This window comes from Vitis vinifera, chromosome 18 (assembly GCF_030704535.1).
Source record: "Vitis vinifera cultivar Pinot Noir 40024 chromosome 18, ASM3070453v1".
NCBI classification, from domain to species: domain Eukaryota; kingdom Viridiplantae; phylum Streptophyta; class Magnoliopsida; order Vitales; family Vitaceae; genus Vitis; species Vitis vinifera.
Window position 1 is genome coordinate 25,275,388 of NC_081822.1, and position 24,165 is coordinate 25,299,552.

The following is a 24,165-nucleotide window of genomic DNA, read 5'->3' on the forward strand; positions in this document are numbered from 1 at the left end:
ACAACTCAAGAAAACGCAGTTCACAAAAACCATAATACAAAGATGTTGAAACAATCAATATAATGATATTAATAAAAGAAAAAATATGATAGATCTAAGAGATTTTGGGTTACCTAGGAGTCCACAAAGTGAAGAATGTCGGTTGTGAGCGTGTTGACTATGGGTGAAAGAGGAGGTAAAAGAAGATTATGGTTTTATATATAAGGTTTGTACATTGAGATTTTTTGGATTGTGGGTGGCATGTGGAAACAATGGGCTTTTTATAGATTGTCCTCATTATTAATTCTAAAAGTGGGCTCAAGTAGGCTCATTAAGTTATAATACTTACAATTTTTTTTTATATGATGTCACTTCCTGAAAAATGACACTATAAATATAAAAATAACATCATCTAACTACCTTAATTGAAGATTTTTTTATATGATGTGTCACCTTTATTAATTATAAACCCTATGGTATCATTATTTTAAAAGTGACACCATAATTTATTTTTGTAGTAGTGTCATTTTTCGTTGAACTGAAATTAATGTTTAACTACAATCTTTGAATTATGGTTGAGCTAATAATAAAATTATGATAAACTAAATTATCTTCTTTTAAGAATATTCTAGTTGTATGTGATGGAACTCATCTTGGTTATAGTATTGAGACTATACATTACTTATGGTTGAATTAAATTCGTGATTGAGATATACTTTATTTTATTGAAAACTAACTTGATCTGCAACATGAGCAACATAGAGAAATATCAAAGACATTGAAAATTCAGATTTAAGGCACCATGATTGGTGTCTTTATGAAAAGAAATAAGGGAGAACAATCCATGAGTGGGCATCCTCAAAGGAAGCAAGAAAAAGTATCCTAGGATGAAAAATCCAAAATAATCCTAGGAAGATCCACACGGGTGGATATAATAAGGGGTATAGATGTATATCTTTTAGCAAGAGTTCTTAAAATATAGTTATTATGGTTGTAGAAAAAGAAAATTCTATTTAGCAAAGTACATAAATAGTCTCATGAAAGGTACATGGTAAGTTGAAAATGAATTGGTATGAAAATACATATAGATTTTGGTGAAATTTCATGTTTTTAGATGAATCTAATGTGTTGTTATGTAGGATAGTGAAAGGTTGCTTTACAAATCTTTTTATTTTATTCAAACTCTTTGTTACAGAGCTATAACTCACCTTTTTTCAAAACCGATTCTTTAGACCAAGCAAAAGGTGTACAAGAAGGGAATAACACTTGAGCAATTATGTGAAGCTTAAGGATATTTTATTGATTGTGTTTAATGTGGAATCCTTATATATATATATATATTTTGAGTATTTTTGTTATGTGGCCTTGTGTAATTGAAAGAAGTTGATGTTGAAAATTTTGGTTGTGAAATATAGTTGTTGCATGTAAGAACCTAAGTTGTAGGTTCAAGACTTTTGAGTTGTATAAATTTGACTTTGATTGTTTAAATTCAAGTTTTCAAATGAAAATAAGCTTCTAAGGTTTAAATTTTTCAATGGAAGTTTAAGAATAAGAATGGGTTTTAGGAGTTTTTAGTATAGAATTTGAGTGAAAAGATGAAAAACTTGGAAAAAAAAAAAGAAATTTTGTTGTAGGTACAGTGCTAGAAAGTGAGCCATTTCTCTAGGGAGCGCAACTCTAGAAAATGAAGGTGCGCTAAACTTTCTAAAATAAAATGTGAGCCAATTATGGTGTGCTAATTTAGTGGGTGCATGATGTGCCAACTCTTCTAAAACTTATGATATGCCAACTTAACTGGCAAACCCTCATTCTTTTATGAAAGGTGTGCCAACCTCCTTGTCTCCTTAGGTGAGCCCTTTAAGTGATTTCATGTGTGCCAATAGATTTGAACCTAATTTTCAACACCCAAACACAACATCCCAACACCTTAACATAATTATACTCTCAACGCTATATTTACATTTGAACCAAGCTTTCAACACCTTATCATAGCACCTCGACACCTTAATACGATTATACTCTCAACACTATATTTACACTCTAAATATTTAAATAAATGTCTTTTAAGTTTTTCTTCATCTTCGCTTATACTCTTAGTATGATTTGTTAACCAAACCACGCATATACAAGAGAAAAAAAGAAGAAGAAAAAGACAAGATTTTTAACATGATTCGACGATCAATATGATCCTTACATCCATGAAGTGCACCAATACTCAACAATCCACTAATAAAAAAGAATGAGAAGAGTTATAATGATGAAGCTCTCGAAAAACTCTATCAATTGCGGTTGGACTCTCCAGGAGATAAACTTTTTAATCATCATACAAAAAAAAAAAAAAAAAAAAAATTCTTTAAGGGGTGCAATACCCTTCAACCCCCATGAGCTAACCGGGCAACTCAATTTTTATGAGCTTAGTGGGCCGCTTGACCCTTACGAGCTGGCCAGACATCTCAACCGTTGACATCCCAAGCAAAGTGCAACAAAACTAATTTAGGCTTCACCATCCAACACGATTATATTTCCATTTACTTTGAGTTTATAAATAATGGAATATCTCGTCTTTGACTTCAATAGAAATATTTTTAAAAGAAAATTCCAAATAAATTAAAATCATAAAATATTTTTAGAAGCAAATTCCAAATAAATCAAAATCTGAATTTTCAATTTTAGTTATAAATTGATTGATGACTTTTACCAAAACTTCTTTGAAAAAAGTTCACAAAAGTAAAATAATCAACTAAAATCCCAAAAAGTTATTTTGAGTATCAACAATAAAATTTTCCATTTCTTACTTCAAATTAAGAAACTTTTAAAATTGACTTAATTTTTATACTTGGTGAAATTTTTATACAACCAAGACAACATATAGAACGGGTTTGAAAACTCTTAACCTATTCGACTATGCTATCTATATTTTTAAACAATGAAAAAACATTATTATTAAATTGAAATTGTAAGAATGGCTTGGTAAATCATTCAAGCCTTGGACTAATAGGGAGCATGCAAAAATTGTTCTAGGCTTCTCTAGATCTATTGAAAGAAAATAGATAAATATAAAATCATAAATCTATGAGAATAAAAGTGATACATGGGATGATAATTCAAAAGGGATAAGATTCCACTTTTGGAAAGTGCAACATCAAATGCCCTTGTTAGAAGAGTAGTCTAAATTGCATACCTAGGACAAATAATTTAGATGGACACTTAGGGTAAGCACTTTGAAGTGCGCAACCTAGGGTGACTATCCAAATTGTGTACCTGAGAGTTCAAATCAGATTTCACTATCCAAGGTGAGTAGTTGAGGCGTGCCTTTAAGTGCACAATCTTCCTCATAGAGCGGTCAACCTATTCCTTAATCACTATGCAAGTTTTAAAATGGTCAAAGTTTCATTTTTTAAGGCACAAACCTAGGGAAGAAAGATGTCATTTCCTAAGAACTGAGTTTTAATTGCTTAGACGACTTTTTCGCTTCCCCTAAATCAATGCATCGATTGAGTTGCTAAGGAAGTACTGGAAAGGTCATTTGAATTTTTCTATAAATGGGAAATAACCTCTCAGTTGCAAGTGTTCATTCATGTTTCATATACTTAGGCACATCGCTTTGCTTTGAAAGATGATAAGGCCTAAGAATCCTCTTAGTTGCAAATGCTCGTTCATGTTGCATATACTTAAGCATAGTACTTTGCTCTGAAAGATGATAAGGCCTAAGAATATGAAGATAAAAGAGAAGAGAAAAATGATTTTTGTGCTTTCAAGATCCACTATGAAGGACGGGAAGACTCCACTACCCTTCACAATACCTATACAACCTGATTGGGCACTATAAGCAAAGAACTTACTTGCTTTTGGGGTCCTTTTTTGTTTAGTAGTATTGTCTGAACCCCCTGTTTTGATAGTCTTAGCTTTTGAGGTGTTCACCTCTAATTCCTCTTTCTCTCACTGCTATAGAAGAATTGGAGATAAAAAACTTGAGGAGAAGAACTGCCCCTTCGCAATTTTTTTTTTTCCAACAATTTTTTTTCCTTTCTCTTTTCTCTCGTCCATTTTTCTACATATAGTTTGTTAGTCTTAGGTAAAGTAGTTTTGTTTATTTTGAGTCCATTTAGGGCTTGAATTGCATCAAAGAGTGTATTAAAGACTAGTTTATAAATAATGCTTGTAATTTGGTGAATTATTTGGTGAATTGAATGAGAATATTTAATTGTTTGCTTTGTCTTTCTATTTTCACACACAACACCACACTTTTTTTATCTATGAAATGTATACTCTTATGGAAATTAGGTTAGCAGCAGTTATATGATGAGAACAAGTTCATAGAAAAAAAAAACCCGATTTGTCTTTTTTCTATAAGTATCTTGTAGGAGGATGCAACAACAAAAAGTTGGTAGTAATTCAATCTTACCACTTGGAGCTTGGTAAGTAAGCTCTTAGGGGTGCTTTATCACTTGATGCCTTGGGCTAGCTGGCTTGGGAGTCACAAATTCAAACCACTACATGGGCAAAGAGAAGGTATTATATGTATGTATGTATGTATGTATGTATGTATGTAAGTATGTATGTATATATGTATGTATGTATGTATATATATTTTCTTATATATAGGTCTATTTTTCTATGGACTGAGTGACTGATGAAAGAACTGCTTGTTTTAGACCAACCCACTAAGGCCTATTTTATGAAATTAGAATGGTTTTGGTATTTAACACATGGGTAGAGAGATGACTATAGTTAAATTGCTTGTTGTAGATCCTTTTGATCTATCAAACATTGTATGTTCTAGACACTGGGAGTTAACACACTAGTTGGGGTCGTTTAGAACTTGAGAAAAGGTTGCACCCTACACTTTTCCAAGATTGACCAAATACGATGTAATTATATTTTTTATTATTTATTCAAATTTTATATTCTTTAATTGAGTTCTCATTTTGTTTCTTTCACTTTTGTTGCTAAGGGACTAGCAACAAGTTGACAACGTCCAAATCTAAAGTAATGTTTTATATTGCATAGTTTAAATCCTACTACTATTTTAAAATGCAATTTCTTTCATTGTGCATAAGATTTAGAAAAGCCTAGGAAGATTTTCATGCTCCTAACCTAATTTGGGTACTAAGAACAAAGAGATATGAGCATCCTTACAAATACTAGCTCTCTTATAATCCAATTCTAAAGCAGACTCAACATTTTTTAGGAAATCCAAATTTCTCCATTCCCTAACCCTAGATCTTGTAGGGTTCATGCAAACTATCCTAGGTTTCTCTAAATTTATCAAAGCGAAAACATATGGCTACAAAAACTATATTAAGATAGAAGTCTAGAGAAGATAAACCTTATACTTGGATTTGGATGTTCTTAGATCAATTCCATATGGAGTAGAAGAAGTCTGAAGGTCTTATTCACCTAAGATCTTTCACTCAATTACTTGAACCATGGTTTTAATACTCCAAAGTGTGAGCAATGGAAAAGAAGAAGCTTTGTCTCTCTATTTTTTTGAGGTGGAAGATGACTAATTGAAAGTCATTAGGAAACCTTAACCCCTAAAGGGGTATATATAGGGTTGCTTACTTGATTTAAGTGATTTGAGCCCATTAAGGCTTGGGTCACTTAATCTAGCCCATTGCGGATCCTAATTTATTAATTAATCACATAGGGCCATCTAATTAATCAATCAACTTAATCCAGAGACCTTGTTCACTATCCCTTATACAACCTTACATAATTACCAAAATGCCTTTATGCATAAGAGTGAATTTAAAGCCAATCCAACCCTCATAAACTATGTTAACATGACATATGAGCTTAGAGTGAGAACCACTAGGACCTATAGGAGTACAAACTTCCTCAAATTCAATGCTAAAGTTGATTCAATATTCCACTAAAGAGAATCAATTTCATTCTAGTTCCTTATGTAAATAATAATGAGACAAAGCTCGGTCCTTGACTTACTATCCACTGCATGCAGACTCCTCATAAAATGGTATTTGTAATTTAACAATGTAGTGTTATCACCTATTAAGATTACATTTTCAATCCTTGAATTACAAATTTCACTTATTATACGATCAAATGACATATTCTAGCTCATGAAGAGCATATGTCAGATTTCCCTTAAGGAATTACTGTGACACCATAGATTTCATGATCACATGTCTTTTGAATCACCCAAGGGAACATAGTGTTTCAATCTTATGAGATATCATGGTGCTTTTATTGAGAATACCTATTACCACCAGTTTCCATCAATAGTGACCCAATTTATAGGGTTATATAACCATTTTAGGGTTTCACTCATAGGTTAAAGTCTCCTTTATATTGATTTTGGCATAAACTCAATATCTTCTCAAGGTTGAGAGTCCATGCAATATAGTAGCTTGATGAATCATGACAATTGATAACCTTACGTCATGATTCATCGTAAGTCTTGTCTAGTGTGGATAACATAAACTAGGTGTACTTACCATGGGAAACCCATCTCGAAGGCCAAAACAAATCATCCATCCAATTAAGAGGTGCACTATAGCCTCAAGCTAAATCTTTTTAGACATACTTGTGACTTCTCGGTTGGATGAATAACAACCCTTGATTTTCAACGGAGAGCAAGTCACTATCTAAAAAGACTTTTATGACCTGAACAAATTAAATTGCTAACAAACAATCAAAACTCAATGTCCTAACAATTCTTTACAATACCCAACCATTTACAATATTAAGCCATCCATGATCAAACTATTACCTTGATTCTTAGGGGTGGACAGAGAAAATCTTTATCTCCACCTTAAAGAATTTGAGGCAATATATGGAACAAGTCAAGAGCCTAATTGCAATATGGATATTGTAAGACTTAAATTGTGGTTCTATGGTTTAAAGCCAAGGTCATATTTGTATTTGGCTTGAAATGTAAAAAAAAATTATGAATCAATATTTCCCTTTTCAACGGACAATGACTCTTAGAAGGAAAATCATTTTTTTAAACAAAATGAAAAAGAGTCATTCTATGAGTATTGGGAGAGATATCAAGATTTAATTAACTCCTGTCCCTATCATGGTTATGAGTTATGGAGAGTAGTTAGCCTATTTTATGATGGGTTAATCAATCACTCACCAATTTGTTGAAACTATGTGCAATGGGGAATTCATTAGTAAAAAGCCTAAGAAAGGCTATGATTTCTTAGAGCAACTAGCTAGAAGTTCTCAAGCTTGGGAATTTTACGAGCCTAAGAAAAATTTAGCTAAGGAAAAAGAAAGAACAAGTGCCATAGGTGGGGAGAAGTATACTCTATGTGGAGAGCATGATACAAGGGATATTTTAGCTACATTAGCTAGAAGGGTGGAGGTCATGGAGGAGAAAAAAATAATGGAGGTTAAGAGTGTGTCTAACTCTAATGAAGTCCCTTATGCAATTTGTGACAACAACACACACATCACCCACCATTGTCCTACCATTCTTGGATTGAGAGAGGCCTTGAATGAACACCTTTATAGTAAGAACTCCTAATATTCTCAGCAATAGTTTCATCCATACTATGAAGAACCTCAACCAAGTTTTTGTTCCTATGAACTGACACCTAATTTTAAGTTTGAGGAAATCGTTAATCCCTTCATGGAGAATCAAACCTCCATGTGTGAGCTTACTTCTAGTTTGGAAGCCCAAGAGCAAGAAGAATTATACTCTTCTTCTCAATCTAATGTGTAAAACCAAAAAGTGTTAGTTGAGTTTTACACTTCTGAGTTAGAAGAAGAGCAAGACATTTGAGAAAATAGTACCATTTTAGAGAACACATCTTCTCAACCTAATGAGCAAAACCAAGAGAGGCTAGTTGAAATTTGCCTTTGTGAGATAAAGGAGGAGCAAGACATTAGTGATGAGGTTACCATTTTAGAAGATGTATGGGAGGGCTCTATGGAATAAATTTTTTTGACCAACCACACTTCACGTTAGATGCACTCATGGAATGAACAAGCTTTAGTTGACATGCATGACTTTGAGGTTATTGATTTTCTTCATAGTGAAAAAATTATTCATGAAATAAACACAATGCCAAAGGTAAACCCTTAGGCATATCCTCAACTAAAACCCTATTGTTCTAAATCTAAAGAAAAGTTGAGGCAAAAACTAAGCCATCCATTGGCATGGGGAGACAAAACCTTTGATGTGGTAAAATTATAAGACCACCAAGCTCATATTTTTGCAAGAATCAAGGCAACTTTCCACACCTCTTTTGGATCTATTTTTATGATCCCCAAGTATATAAATAAAATGGTAGACCAAAAATAAAAATAAAAATGGTCTATCTATCTTTATTTTTTTGATTTATTTATTTTCCTTTTTTAGGTGGGTGGCTTAATAATTTACTCTTAATAACTCTCATGAAGGATCTTGAATTTTCATGACTTTTTGTAGGCGTGTAGATTCCATTATTGTTTGTAGTTATTGCTTTGGTGAGATATCTTTCATTTAGGAGGCCTTTAATATTAAGAAACACCTAAGGTATTGTCCTAGTTAGACCAACAAAATGTTTTTAAGTGGTTGAAGGGTTATATATGTCCAAATGAGATGAAACTACTTTTTTTAGATTTCTAACTTAATGATGTTATATCTAACCAAATTTCATAATTTTTTAAGGTCATTTGCTTAGGGATCTAATTAGAGAAGTTCTCATATCTCGAGTGTTGACCCTTTTTTACCAATAAAATATTTTGATGTATTTGAAGGGGTTAGATATGTCAAAATGCTCTGGAGCTAATTTGGTTGGATTATTTTCCTTTTAATCTTGAATTTGACCAAGTTTCATAATTGGAGGTTGTTTTTTTAGGAAAACAATTAGAGAAAAAAAATATATAAAGCAGGGTGCTACCCACTAGGGGAGCCATAGCAGGGTGCTGCACTATTGTGGTGCCCTTCTTTTTGTCTAGTGGGGGTGCCACAATAAGGCTCCACCTCTATGGTGCCACCCTTTGTCCTTTTTTCACCCATATGGTTTCTCTTTTAAGGCCACCAAGGTTCCCCCTTCTAGGCCCATGTAAAGGATCTCTAATGAGGCCTAATTCAACCCCCAAATCCTTATTTGGTTATCCAAATCCACATCTTTTCAATTCCTCACATTCCATTCAAAGTCTTCATCTTCCATTCCACATAGGGTCTCATTAGTCTTCCTTTATAAAAAGGCCTCACCACACCACACTCTTCATTACTCCGCTCACAAAAGTCTCTCATTCACCAACACATCTTCTCTTACCTCAACACTTTTCTTTTTCACTTCCACTAACACCAAGTGACGTGAGTCCACTTTTTATTCAAAAATTTTGGTTAACACTTGTTGATTAATGATTCTACTATATTATTGGATCATCAATTTGTGTTTTTGGGACCTTCACATTCATTTCCTTTAGAGGTGAGAAATTATATGCATATATTTATGTGATCTCATTATTGTCATCATATGTACACTCAAGAATTGGGAAGTTTGATATTGTTGAGGCTAGGGGGCACACCTTGCCACATGCATTTAGAGTGAACTAGTGATACTCACCATGTGTTTGACTAAATGCCATTTGAGTACACTATTTTTCTTGAGCATTTCTTTACCATTGTGTAGCATGTTTGTGGCATGAAAGTTATCAAGGTTTCTTATACATGCAAGGGTCCACCTATCTCTATTTTGTTTGCCATATTTATGTTTTCTTAATTTTAGTTTGTTTCTTTTCCATCTTTTGAATAATCTTCTAAGTCATCATTCCACTATCATTAATGCTATGAGAGGTAGTATCCTTCCATCTCCCCATTTTTTTTTTCACATTATTGAATTGTCTTATGCTTTCATTCTATGTTACTTGAACACATTGAGGACAATGTTAATAATTGGTTGGGGAGCAAGATAAATTATTAACTTTTAAACTTTGATGTTAGCATGTAGTAGTGGAATTAGGAAAAAAAAAAGGAAGGATAAAGGGTAGTGCAAACCTTGTGAATGCATCCTTGTAAGGATATTGAGTTGAGTTTGGTTCCACTAATATCCAAAGTGAAAAATCAAACTTGTTAAGGCTTTGGAACTGAAGTTAACTTTGAATTCAATCGTCACCCAATCTAAGTACCATTCCTCACTATCAATAGTATGTACACATAACATGTAGCATTTGGTTATAGGAGCAAGGCCAAATGGTCTAAGGCCATAAAACTATAGGAATAAGTGGTGAAATCATTATAGGAGAGCTATGTATAATTTAGGAATTTCAACCTAATATTGTTAAGTTAAAGAAAACCAAAATAAAAAATAAAAAATAAAAAGAATGAAAAAAAGAAAAAAGAATAAGGTTAATTGCCAAAAATAAAGTGGATGAGTTAATGTAAGCTTGGAAACTTGAGTATGGGTCTAAAGGGGGCTTTCAATCCTTAGTGCCTCAAGGTTGAGAGTCATTAACTTTGATGCCTGCTACATGGGTCAGAAGAACTCAACATTTTGTATTACACTACCCACTAAAGTAGAGAGAAAGAGGAATAAGATGATTATAGCTAAATTCTTATGTTAGATATGATTCTCCAAACATCTAAATTCTTCTTTATCCCAAAGTATGAAGCCAACGACTTTAGTGGCAAAGACTTTTACATCAAAATGTTATTGAACCATTCACTTAAGGGTAGTGAGGAAAATCTTTTAGGAGGGGTGATTCTTAGTCTTTAAGGGAATCTAGGTCCTTATCCTTGACATGTGAGATTTGGTACTAATGATTTATGGTGGAATCCAAATGAGATAAAGTGTCTAAACAAGTACGTTTACATAAGGTAAGCATGGTTATCATTTGTTTGCATGCACTTTCAATTTGTTTTAATCTTTTTGTTAACAGTATTGCTAGGGACTAGCAATAGCTTGGTTGGGGGGAGGGGGGGTGGTGTGGGGCGCATTTAGATATTGGGTTAAAGAGATTATCAAAATTTTATACCTAATTAGAGATTGAAGCCTAGGGTCCTTATAAGGTATTCCAAACACTTAATGCAGAAGCCATTTTGACTTAGAACAACCCTATGTAAACCTAGGACAATAATTTTCAATATCTTTAACATATTGGGAAAATTGGAATGTTATAGTGGGCATCAAGTGGTAGGTTAATATCTCTAAAGTTAAGTTAAATGCTTTTATTGAAGATATTCAAACCAAAGGAACCTTCAAGCATCTTGGTTGGGAGAACATCAACAAAAATCATTCTATGGTAAGGAAGAGACCAAGGGATTCACCTTCCTCAACTGTTAGTTACAAGTTAGTTAAAACTTTTTAACCAATTCTTGTTTTTCACATAACAACTTTCCAACCACTTCTTTGCCAAAAGCAAGAATTCAAGATAATGTTATTATTTTTCATCACCAATTTCATTCATTTTCTTCATCTTCCTACCCCACCTGCATTCCAAGATCCCTTCTCTGAGGTTTACACCTAACTCACCGAGTTCTTTTTAAAGCTACAATCGCAACCCTATGCTTGAGAAACCACTAAAGTATTTACACATATTTTGGTGATGTCACTACTACAAAAAATAAAAATTATGATGCTTTATTCCTTGAGCTTATAAAAAAATGCCATTATTTAGCTTGTGAATGGGGCGAAGATTTTGGGCAATGTTGCGGGCCTCCATGAAATCCTAATTTCCAAGATTTGGGGTCTGTTTTGGTCTCCCTCTTTGAAGCCTCTACCACGGATTCACAAGCTCTGGCATTGAGGGCAAGCCACTCAACCTTAAATGCCGCCTAGTCGAAAACGACATCATTCTTGCTACTTCCGCTACTAAGCAACTTTTGAGAATTTCTTGAGTCGTTAACATTTTTGTTGAGAGAGAAAGAAAAAAAAAAAAAAAAAGGTTGAAGAGTAGTGAGGTTCGTTGAAGTTGGTGAATGTGGATGATATTCAAATTAGATTTGCGTCCATTAATGAAAACAACCAGAGCAAAGTTGTTATTTTTTGTGATGATATGAATCTAAGTAGGTTTTAGGTTTCAATCACCTTCATTTTGATTAGACATTAAAATGTATATTTTAGACATTGTATTTTTGTGTTTTGTTTTTCTAGACCTTCCCTACTAACATGGAGATCGGGTAAATGTTGACATGGAGACATGAAAGGCAAAGTAGGCACAAAAAAACAAGTCAACACAAAGTGCATAAAAACCATATTATTTTTCACATTAACAGTTGCATCTCAGATTTTCAATTCTTAGGTTTTGAAAGCCCAAAACACAAGTTTCCCTTTCAAATATGCTTGTCACTTCCTATTTCTCCACTGCCTAAGTAATAGTCTCTAGTACTAGCATAAGTGTGGAATCAACATTACTTTCTACATTTCTTTGTTTTGGCTATACAATAAACTCCTCATTTATTTCTCTATTTTCTTCTCCCTCTAGCCCAAATAGATTTTCTAACATCAATTCAACATTGAACTAGCTCATTTCTTTGTTGGCCTCACCTTCCAATGTAGCTTTCTTCCTCTTTTCAAAAAACATACAGAAACTATTTTTGATATGAAATTTTCAATTTTTTTTTTATAAAAAAAACATGAAGTGTACCCAAACAAGCACTACATTTTCTAATCTATCGTAAAAAATAGAGTTTCTTAAGAATCAAATTGTGCGCAAATGTTGTTAGTTAGACTTTTTCTACAACAGAAGTGAAAACATTAGTTTTCAAGTCTTTAGGAAAGAAAATAGAAAGAAATATCAAAAGTATTATACCGGAATACTGAACACTAGAATGTGCATGTGCATAATGTGGTTATTTTAGAATCACAAGAACTATACTATTACAAGGAAATTAGTGAAAATTCAATTTTTTTTGTGTTTATCTTGACATCAGTTGCCCACATATCTGTGTTGTCTAAAAAGCATTGAGTTTAATGTGACTTCATAAACATGGTTGGAGATTGAAAAAACTATGCAGAAGTTTTATTTTAAAAGTTTGTATTCTATCATGTATGCTAATTTTGTTAGCAAAATGATGAGAAACCTATGTGCTTTGTTTGTGGAACATAAAAAAATCTTTAGGTTTGCATGATATGTGGTTTTGCAGGACGTAGAAGGTAAACATTAATGTTCATTCTATTTCTTATTGTGATTGTTAATTTTTGTTTCTAAAATTTAGTACCAGTGTATGCTATAGTTATTGTTCATTTGATTCAAGTTGAAATTTTAGCAAATTATACAAATCGTGATGCAAACAATATCTGATCCTAACAACTTTAAAAAATAAGTTCTCAACTCCAATGATCCTTACCATGATTAAGAATCATCTCATGTGTTGTGTTTATTTAAGAGTTTGGGGAATGTCTTTGTGTATGTGGAAGAATGTGTGTGAATTTGCAAGAAAACTGAACAAAATTAATGGTTGTTTAGGCTAAGGGATGGATGGAGTAGAAAGAACAAAACATAGCCATAGTAAGGGAAATGTATCAAAAAGCACTATCTATTGGCTCAAACATTGAAAGGGCTGCTAGTTGTCTTTAGGTAAACACTAAATCTAATCTCATTTAAAAAAACCATGCATACTAGTATGATAGAGTGATATAAATATTAGACATAAATACAAGAGTTCTATCCTTAAGCTATAAAAATTAAGCCATGGGATCTTCAAGGTATTCTATAATTTACCAATTTTTAATCCTTATCAATAAGATGAACTCCATCCTTAATTATAAACTACCCAAATTAACAAATGTATTTTTAATTGAACTAAGTTGATTTTGCAAATTTGAATAGGAACAGAAGATCTCATATGGTGACTTTAATGGGTTTGGAGCACTGTTGCATGGGAAGATCCTATACCACCTGCTAATTGAAGAATATGACTTTTTATTCCTACTCATAGAATCTATGCAAACTTGTATAGGAATACATGTGTAATTTTGGACCAATGAATTCCAATAAATGGTTGTTTTTTCTTATTTGTATGACTTTAATATAATAATATGTGCAAATTTTATATTAGGATTTCTAACCAATGAAATTAATGAAAATAGGATTTTTAATATAAAAAAGATGATGACAATTGTAAAGACTATCAAGGTTCTAACAAGCACATAAAAAAACCGACGCTCATAAAAGTGTCCTAGTAAAGATATTAAACCAAAATAAGATGATGCTTTGTATGAGCGTCAACATTGTTTCTTATATATATAATGATACTTTTTTTTTTTTTTCCTTGACGCTTGAAAAACGTTAATGTTGAGCACAATATAAATTCATGGCACACCTAGGTAGATTGAAGACGACACTTAAAATGAGTGTCAAGGTTTTAATTTATAGAAGATGACACTTGTAATAAGTGTCAATGTATCTAAAAACATACCATGATAGTCTATAATATGACACTTTAAGAAAGTGTCATTATATATCTTCCTTGACATATTAAAATCATTGTTTTGCTTTTTTCTTGTAGTGTGTCAAATGGCCCAATCAAGATGGGCTTGATCTTGGGGCTATGGGTTGCGTATGACCCTCTCCTACTTTAATCTTTTGAGTTAATTAAAGTCTTATAAAACTTTAATAATTAATTTAATGAATAAATTATCTTTTGTAAGAAATTTCAAAAATATTTATTTTATAATTGGAAATTTAGTGTAACAAGAGAATGTAATCTTGAAAATTTTTAAATTTTGTAAGAGTATTCATCTAAAAGTTAGATAAGAATCTCTACTTTCAAATTTTAAAATCTATTTTCATAAAAATTCTTCTTTATACAATTAGAATTTAATAAATATTTTATCTTAAAAATATTTAAAAAAAAATATTTCTATCAAATTACTAAGTTGCCTTCAACCATTTTAATGCTGTCCTTTAATTATAAGTTATCTTTTATGAAAAATTTTAAATTTATTTATTCTTCAAATTGGCAACTCTACCGTAATTTGAAAATTGGAGAGCCAAATACTAGTGTTACATGCCCCTTGTGTTCTATGCCGAAGAGCCAAGCACCAATGCTTCCAAAGATTCCCAACAATAGTCAAGGTAGATAAAGTCAAGCTTTGAACATTCTAACCCCAACCATTCGAGATTCAATTTTAGATCACATCCACCATTAGTAGCAGACTACAACTTGTACTCACAATACGTGAAGCTTCCCCTACTGGACTGCCGCTCAACAATATGGGTCTGGGATTCGGGGAAAGATGGATATGTAAAGCTTTTCATCCAACTGTCATAATGCATTCAAGGAATACACTTGTTTTTCCATGTATTGATTCAGATGGAAAGAACAAAAACAATTAATTACTAGTTTTCATTGTAAATTTTGCAAGAAAGTAACATTGGAGGACTTGCTCTGTTGATTCTATACATTTACTTGCCAGCCAACTGTTAACATTTACTTGCGAGCCAACGGTTACACCGATGCTTCAGCCATAATGAGTGTGAATCCAGTAGGTCTATCATCTAGCAGTAGTCATCACCACGAGCCACCAGCTTGTACCAAACCCCATCACCTTCAGAAGTTACAATTATGAGGTCTGATGGATTAAGAACAAGAACCCTAAAATATGAGGAGGTTTCAGGCCTTGATGCATCTCAATGCAAGGTAAGCCAGTAACCTGTACCCCACAAACATAAAAACCATGGCAGTGATGCAAAATGCTGGGCTGATTTGGCCTCCAATGTCTTCTTCAATGAATTTGCAGCTGGCCCTGTTGATTCCATGGTGAGAACAACCCAATAGAGAGGAGATTCTTTTCCCTTCTCCATACTGGACATTGATAAGAAGCCTATAACTGTAGAAGGTAGTGGAAATATACTTGATCCAAGTCATGCAAGATGGCATCTTATGCACATAAAACCCTCCTGTTAAAACGAATGCCAACATTGTGACAGTAACCATGGTAGAAGCCTTCTTTGCATCCATGATAGCTGCACCAAGAGCAAGGCCAAGTCCCTGAGACACGAGCACGTAGCCAAGGAGAATCACTAATGTAAGAAGAAATGCACCCACTTCAGGCTTTAGTCCAGCCATCCAATAAGCCACCGTGAGGAAAACCATAGGGAGAATCAGCTCCATGGGCATGTCTCCAACGATTCGAGCCATGAAGTAGGAAGAAAGAGTGTACATACCAGAAGCCCGTTCCTTCATGAAGATAGCTCGCTCTTGGGGGAAGGCGAATACAGAGTTAAAGGATGGAAACACACCCCAGAAGATGGCAATGAAGAAAAGGAGGCCGAGTCTATCTTGAATGTCTAGAAAATCAGAGTGCCACCACATTAAACCAGCCAATAATGCAGCGGCAATCACTTGGAAAACCCTGAGAGAGTTAAAGGATTCGTGCTTTCTTTCTTTCAAGCCTCTTTGGAGCAGAATGCTAAACTGGTTGAACCAAGTGGAAAGGCCACTGTAACTGCACCTTCTTCTGCACTCTTTTGAAGCCAGGCTCACAGTCTCCTTAGGTGCAGTGACGTTGGTATCCATGTTGCAGGCATCTTTCACCTTTGGAGCTAACAAGCTGTTGTAAGAAGAAACTAAAGCTTGCTTTATGTTGGGCTTCTCTCTCTCACTTACTCCATCAAGATGGCATACCCCTGCATGATTTTAACAAATGGTTAGTATATTCTTAAAAGTATTTTACTTTCTTATTTATTTATTTATTTTTCCATACAAGACTGAATAATGAAATAAGACAAAAAAGCAACAGCAAGTCTTTTGTGTTTGGCACAACCCAAAATACTCAAACTATTGTGCAAACTTGGAAGCAATCTTTGGACGGTCTCCGGTAGTGGGGAGTCCTCAAAGAAGACAGTATAATACTTAGTAAAGCATGGATCCTAAACCATTGATCATTGCAGCACTGGACAAACAGAAAGAGACCAGTGGAATGGAAACAAAATAAATAAAGTGCCAAAAATGAACACTTTCTAATGAGAGGATCATGCTACATGATTTGTCCGCCACTACAAATTGCAACAGCAGACATGGCCTAACCCATAAATCAATAGTCAAGATCATGGAAATATGGTTGCCTAACTGTGGAGAAAATGTATGTGCTCCATATCCATGAGTGGTGCGCTGGTGACGAAATCATAAAGCTCATGAACATCACATAATGGAGATATATGCTTACTGTCACCTAAATACGACCTGAAAGTTCTATACGCTCCTTTCTTTGACCTTGAAAACAGCAAAAGAAAGTTCAAAAATAATCTTTTTGATTCTTTAAAAACTCTTTGCTTTTCTTTTTCTCTCTCTGATTTTTCCAAGATGTAAACCTAAGGTGACCTGAAAGTTCTATACGCTCCTTTTTTTGACCTTGAAAACAGCAAAGGAAAGTTCAAAAATAATCTTTTTGATTCTTTAAAAACTCTTTGCTTTTCTTTTTCTCTCTCTGATTTTTCCAAGATGTAAACCTAAGGTCAGAAGTTTAGTACTGAAATGCTACTCCTCCAGAAATGTAACCTCCAACACAGACCACAGCCCTGGTGGCATGTGAATAAAGTTTTCAGAGTAAAAAAAGAAAAAAATAGTCAAAAAAACCAACAGCAACGACAACAGTGTACTAGTAGGAAAGCACTTTAAATAAGAAATGACTATATATTAGTTTAATGGGAAATGAGTTAGTGACTTGTACTAGCTAAGTCATAAGTAGGAAGAAAGAGGGGTCAAAAGCTGGCCGATGTTCGTGGTAAGGTGGGAGTCCACTGAAGTTGGTGCTGTTCCTGAGGTTGGGCCACCACTTACCTCAGTTCCCTGCTTTGTTTTATTTAAACCAATTATTTCAAATGCGCATACACTTTTCCTGAGATGAATGCATGTGGAGATGCAAAGCATCCCAGGTGGTGGCCTCAGCATATGTATATATCCTATGTTGGAGCAGAAAAAGAGAGTTGATTTTGTTCAAACCAACCCAGAACAGAAAAAGAAAAAGGAAAGACCGAAAACTTTCATCATTGCTGATTTGATCATTTTTTTTTTTTCTCTTTTTGGTTTCTTTTTCTTGAGATTTAGGTGCATTCACCCTCCAACGTGTTAGTGACTTCGTGTGCCACTCACAATATGCAGCATCAAAGGTTAGCAGTGGAACGTATATTATATCAGCACTATCTTAACTAAAGGGGTTTGACCACACCCCTCTTGACTCATGATGAAATACTTTTCCTTTTTCTCAAATTTTTACATCAGAATCCATACAATCATGTCCTATGAATACAACCAGGATCAAGAACTATAGATGGATGAATTCAGATTTTGATCATCTAACCAACTGGAAACCTTAAAATATACACATATATTTGTAAAAGAAAGTATGAGAAACAAGATCAACATGTGTGTATCATCATCAAAAGAAAATTTGAAAAAGGAAGCAAAAAGGGAAAACAAACAAGCTTCTGGCACGTGTAAAATTTGAGTGGCTTTTCCCTAGTGGTCACTTCTCTTTTTCAAGAGTTATCAGCAGGGCCTAAAATTGGGTTTTGATCTATAGATGTTTTAAGTCAAAATTTGTGATGGAAAGGATCAATCATGTTATGCCAACCTCCACACCTTGAGATAGAGAGTCAAAAGTTTATAAGATTGATGACTCCTTTTGATTTGTTAATCTTGTTTTTCTATTCACTTTCCTTCCTACTTTTAGTTAAAAGTTTCTCCTCCTAAAGCTTTCCCACTAAAAATGTCAAAGCATGTTTATCAACAAAACTTAAACCCTTGGTACAGTCTTATCCAAATTACTTAACCTCCACGTAGCACAAGGGAAACTGAGAATATAATAGAACTAAAAGACCACTAAGTAAAACCTAGAACTCCCCATATAAGGCAAAGGAAAATATGAGCCATGAAGGTATGAAATCAAAAGGTGAATCATTTTGTTTAGCAAAATAGGAAGAAAAAAAAAATCAAGTAGTGTAAAACAATATTCCAATAATGAATAAGCGTCCATATGCATTAATGGGGATCAGGCCTAGTGGTTGTGTGTACCCAATTGGACCCAACCATGCATATGTGTGGGGAGCTATGGGTAGTGAGAGCAATACTCAGACAAGTGATGCAATGTATCACCCCCCCCCCCCCCCCCCCCCCCCCCCCCCCCCTTCTCCATGTTTTTGTTGATGCTGGCTCACGCAATCAATGAAGTCACCTGCTCAATATCTACAAATATCTTATTGTCTAGGAATAACCTTTTTAATATTAAAAAATGGAAGAAGAAATAAATGAAAATATTGGGAGAACAATACCCTTCTCTAAAGGTGGATTTGTGCTAGCCAAAACAAAGTCTCAAAAGACAAAAGACCCCGAGTCAAAGCGCACTTCACATTCGCTTGTGTAATGCATGACATAATTGCAGACTACAGGTTAGTGACATGCCCCACCATGCAAAAACTCATTCTTGAAAAAGGGGGGGAAAAAAAGAAAGTAAAAACGCAAAAAAATGAAAAAAAAAAAAAAAAAACAGCGGAAAGATAGAACTTTAGGAGTCCTTTCCCTTCGTGTATACATGCATATATATAAAAGGAGGTTGAAAGGCTAAAGATATTCAAAATATGTGGTGCCAAACCCAGCAAACATGGGTCCCTATCTGACCTAATGATTCGACACATTTTGAGCAGAATCATTTCGATCCGAATTTCCATGTAAAGCAGATGCTCACCACTTTCGGAATGGAGATGCGGGGAGTTTGCATATTTGATGTGTAAGTCTCCACCACATCTCCACATCAAACCAACAACAAGTAACCTTATGAATCATCCACAGTTAACAAAACAAGAAAAAACAAATGTCCCAAGCATCACAAACCACCATAATATGTCCACTGTGTCCATACAAAAAATGATTTGTCCTGAAAGTTTGGGGGGTAGAAAGGGAGAAGAACATAACAAATCCGAAGTAAATTAGAATGTACTTGCAACCCATGCCCACACCTCTCTAGATCTTCCCAATATTTTCTTTCATCTGAAGATCGCACATGTGTCTCCATGTGGCTCTTTCCTGCTCATATACAGCGAAACCATACGGAAAGACCATACATATCTTTAGGGAGTGGTGGTGGCATCTCACCCAACACCCTCCATCCATACTTAAATTTAAAGGATGTTGTATGTGTATACAACTGAGGATCTTTTTCTCAAAGGGTGCCATGACATGTCCTTTTCCCAATACTCTTAACCCATAATTGGTCAACTCAAATGTGTTAGCTCTGCTCTATTCTTTTTTGGGTATCTCTATCACAACAAAGTTACCAGCTAAGTTGACGCCTCTTCTCTATTTATTTATTTATTTTTGGACGGTCCATAATATAAGACCATTATTCCTGTACCAAGGGATATGATACTATAGGGACCTTCCATCCCATACTATAATATTTTCATATATAAAGCGGATGCACATATGTATTATATACTTGGGCCCCATTTTCCATCAACCGATCCCCATCAACCAGAAAGCTTTGATAAGTGCCATAAAAATGATTCCCAGGCTACCTTATTTTATCAACCCCCTCCATTTCCAACAAAAATGGATCTAAAATTACCCTCCCTGCATGGCCCTAAGTCATTTAACAATTTGGATCCGATCTATCTCACCATAATCCCAAATTATAAAAGAAAGAATTCCCCTTTTGTATGGTAGAATTAATTTAGTTAAAAAGGACCAAACCAAGATAGAATGCAATTTGATGAAATCGAGGTGGCCGAAAAGTCATAAAATAGAAAGAGAGTGGACCGACAGAGTTTGAATCAAGAGGACGCGTGTCGTGCAACGGAACATTATTTTCCACTAAAAGGACCTTTACCTCTATTCAAAATCGATTTTATCCACTACATTCTTCTATAAATTGCCACATCGCCATCTCCAACCATAAAGAGAAGTAACTAATGACCAAGTTCATCATCAACAACAACACCACTACCACCACCACCATTACCACCATTATAAACATTTGCCACCACCCACCCAATATAGTTTGTGATCATATAGGCCCTTTGGTGACGTAATCCAAGAACACAAAAAGAGAAAAAAACTAAAGATATTATTAATATCAACGATAAGCTTTTGCATTTTTTTCCAATAAAAAATAAAAAATAAAAATCCAAAACAAGTAGCTGTTTGATTTTCTAATTTTTCTGTTCAATTAATGGACAGAAATTTTATTATTATTAGAAAAGGCCAACGAACAGAAGGTAACAGTTTGATTCTGTCTTGAATTGTTCACAAACATTAAGTGCAGAAAATGGAATGAATAAATAAATCATTGCAGCAGTCGACTAGGCAAAAAAGCAAGTAAAGTAAAGGTAATATGGAGTGAGAATATGAGGTACACACCGTTAGCGAGATCGAGGAGGAAGTCAGCTGGGTTCATGGGAAAAGACGGCGTGAAGCCAACAGTTTCGAAGTAGCTCATGGCTTGGCTTCCCTTTCCAAAGTACAAGCATCTGCCTTCGGACAAGACGAGCACAGAGTGAAACATCTGGTAGACTCGACTGGAGGGCTGGTGCATGGATGTTACTATGGTCTTCCCCTTGTTTGCCAGTGACACCAGCGTGGAAACCAGCCTGTATGCCGAGGTCGAGTCCAACCCAGACGTGGGCTCGTCCAGTATCAGAAGACTTGGGTTTATCAGCATCTCGTGTGCTATGCTTACTCGCTTCCTCTCTCCCCCTGAAACTCCTCTTATGAAGCTATTTCCTATTATCGTGTTCTCGCATTTTGCGAGCCCCAGCTCGGCGATCACCGAGTCAGCCAGTGAGATTTTTTCTTGTTTTGTGAGGGTGTTGGGCAAGCGAAGCAGCGAGCAGAAGATGAGAGTTTCCCGGACTGTGAGGTGGGGATAGAGGATGTCGTCCTGAGTCACGAACCCGGTTCGTCTCAGCACCGGTTTAGTAAGTTTCCGGCCGTTGGCCAGTACTGTTCCGGTGAAACAGTGTCCTTGGATTCTCCCTGCAAGTGCGTTTAGGAGAGTTGATTTTCCGCTCCCTGATGGACCAAGAACGGCCAGGATTTCTCCGGGGCAAGCCATTCCTGTAACTCCGTTAAGTATCGTCTTTTCTTGGATGGTTTCTGTTGTTGATCCCCGATCAGAGGACTTGGTTGGGCCGCCCAACATGGGCCTGCAGAGGCCTCCTCTGCTCTTCTTCTTCTCCAGCTTGACCCGGTAACATATGTCAATGAACTGAAAAACTCAAAGGAGGAAGAAAAGATTACTAAAAAAAATAAAATAAAATAACACAAAAACAAAAACAAAAGTCAACATGATGGTCAACTGAGTCATGACCGAGTCAAGGACATTTTTACTCTGAACGGTCTAACCTAGTGGAAACACTGGATACTCTCTCATAATTTGTCTGTATGTACCTTGAGGCTAATTGGATAACAAGAAGCCATTAAGAAGTTCAAGTCACGGGAATCTTGAGAAGAGGGTTTGACTCGTTCTGAGCCTTCCGACGCCCCTCCATTCGGAGCATCTCCACCGCCCATCACTGGCATTATTTGGGTCAGAGAAACAAAGCAATAAAAAGCAGTGGTTGGATAGAAGCGGAAGAGCACTAAAGGAAAGTGATAAAAAAAGATGGCGTTGTATGGTGAGCAGCGAGTCCAAGAGGACGATGGAGAGAGACCAGAGAGGCGTTCCCCCAGCCCCTATTTATTCAGTTTATGGCTGTGAATGCATGCCACGTCAAACTTTAATCGCCATCGAGTAACTGCTACGTGGCAGTTGCATCTGCCATCTGGCGCTTCATAAAGGCTGGTTTTTGCAAAGTGCGCCGTTTCTCTTTCCCTCAAATACATTAGTTTAAACTGCTCCACCACCATGTGGGGTGACTCCCCCCTCTCCCCTCCATTAAATTATTCCTTCTTTCACAGAATACCACTTTTTTTTTAACATAAAGTATATATTTATATACTATCCATTCAATTTTAATACCAATATGTTTCTTCTACTATTTCTTCTCCGTACTTTCCTCATTCGAAACAAAAACATATATGGCTTAGTATACTCAATCTAGCATGTCATGTAATTAGTTAATAATTAAAAAAAAATTAAATTCATTACCTGAAAAAATTTATATATTAATATTAAGTTTATCTAAAAAATTTAAATTAAAATAATTTATATTATTTTCCATTACTTTTTTTCTTTCTACTCTTTCTATTCATCTTCTTTTTCTTTTTCTTCTTTTAGTAACCAAAACTTATGTTTCCACACTATATTTGAACCAAAGAGTCAAAGACTTTAAATATGGAGCGGGGAAAGGGGAATTTTGGGTCAAATTAGTCTTTCGGGCATGCATAACGTGGAAATTAGGTGACTTTTAAAACCTAATTCAAACTAGCCTATTTGAATCCACTTTAATTAAAGATTTTTTTTTAATTTACTTTTTCAATTCAAAAATAAAACTTAATAATTAAAGTTTCAATTTAAAAATAAAATCTCAATTTAGATAATATTTTTTTTTAATGATGGTGGGATGTGGTAATTTTAACATTAATTTTGTAAAAAGGTTAAATTTTATATATATATTTTTTATAAAAGGGTTATTTTTCCCCGCAAACTCTGAAAGCAGGGATCCAAACAAAATAATTTGTTGAATATTTTAGAGGTGATGGCACAGAAAGAGAGGTCAAAAAAGGGCACCGGAATTGTGGCCTTTCCGGCATCACATTCCATAGCTGACACGTCATTGTTTGCATTCCAACGTTGTTTCCTTGGGTAGTGTTATCGACACATGCCCGTCGTCAACCGCCAGCAATGCATTGGAGACTCGGAGTGGAGTGGAAATTGGAAATTGGGATGGGGCGTACAAGAGTCAATACTAAAGGGAGTTAATGGGTGAGTGGTGTTTGATTGGACTGTGAGGGCAAAAGGTAGTGGTGGTCCCGGAGGTGGAGTTCCTCAACGCTAGTGGGGTAGGCCGTTTTTGCGTGGTTCAGGCAAGGCGGTGACGCGTGTCAGAAATGGCGTGAGCATGGAACGTGCTGCCCATTTTTATGTCCCCAAATTAGCCCTTTCCACCTCCCTTATTCACCGTTTCCATCTCCTTTTCTTTTCCCCCCACTTTCTTTTATGCTCTCCACATTATTTACCTTCACCTTTTTCAAAATAGTGGACGCCATACGAATCACATCTGTATTCACCCATGATCCACCTGCCCCCCTCCCCCCCTCGCTTCCTCGAAAGTTAGTCCCGTATATGTCATACTTTATCAATAAGTTCTATTAAGCTTTGATATATATCAAAAATAGCTTTA

The 24,165-nt window shown here is 35.0% G+C and overlaps 1 protein-coding gene and 1 non-coding gene across 2 annotated transcripts; both read right to left on the reverse strand.

Moving 5' to 3' along the window:
• Positions 1 to 6,920: 6,920 nt before the first annotated feature.
• LOC132253296 (small nucleolar RNA R71) lies at positions 6,921 to 7,028 on the reverse strand. Its single transcript, XR_009465171.1, has one exon. It is a non-coding gene; the product is annotated as a small nucleolar RNA R71 (small nucleolar RNA).
• Positions 7,029 to 15,161: 8,133 nt separating this feature from the next.
• Positions 15,162 to 22,538, reverse strand: LOC100248658 (ABC transporter G family member 25). Its single transcript, XM_002268337.4, has 3 exons — positions 22,271 to 22,538; positions 21,242 to 22,088; positions 15,162 to 16,515 (listed from the first exon to the last, which is right to left on the reverse strand). The coding sequence occupies exons 1-3, from the start codon at positions 22,400 to 22,402 to the stop codon at positions 15,500 to 15,502; spliced, it is 1,995 nt and encodes a 664-aa protein (XP_002268373.1). The 5' UTR covers positions 22,403 to 22,538; the 3' UTR covers positions 15,162 to 15,499.
• Between the last annotated feature and the right edge of the window lie 1,627 nt (positions 22,539 to 24,165).

Excerpts from the sequence above, each read along its gene's own strand:
- LOC100248658 (XM_002268337.4), bottom strand. The coding sequence starts at position 22,402 with ATGCCAGTGATGGGCGGTGGAGATGCTCCGAATGGAGGGGCGTCGGAA. Across the intron at positions 22,089-22,270 it reads GTTATCCAATTAGCCTCAAG|TTCATTGACATATGTTACCG; the intron begins GTACATACAGAC and ends TGAGTTTTTCAG. Across the intron at positions 16,516-21,241 it reads CCTCCTCGATCTCGCTAACG|GGGTATGCCATCTTGATGGA; the intron begins GTGTGTACCTCA and ends AAAATCATGCAG.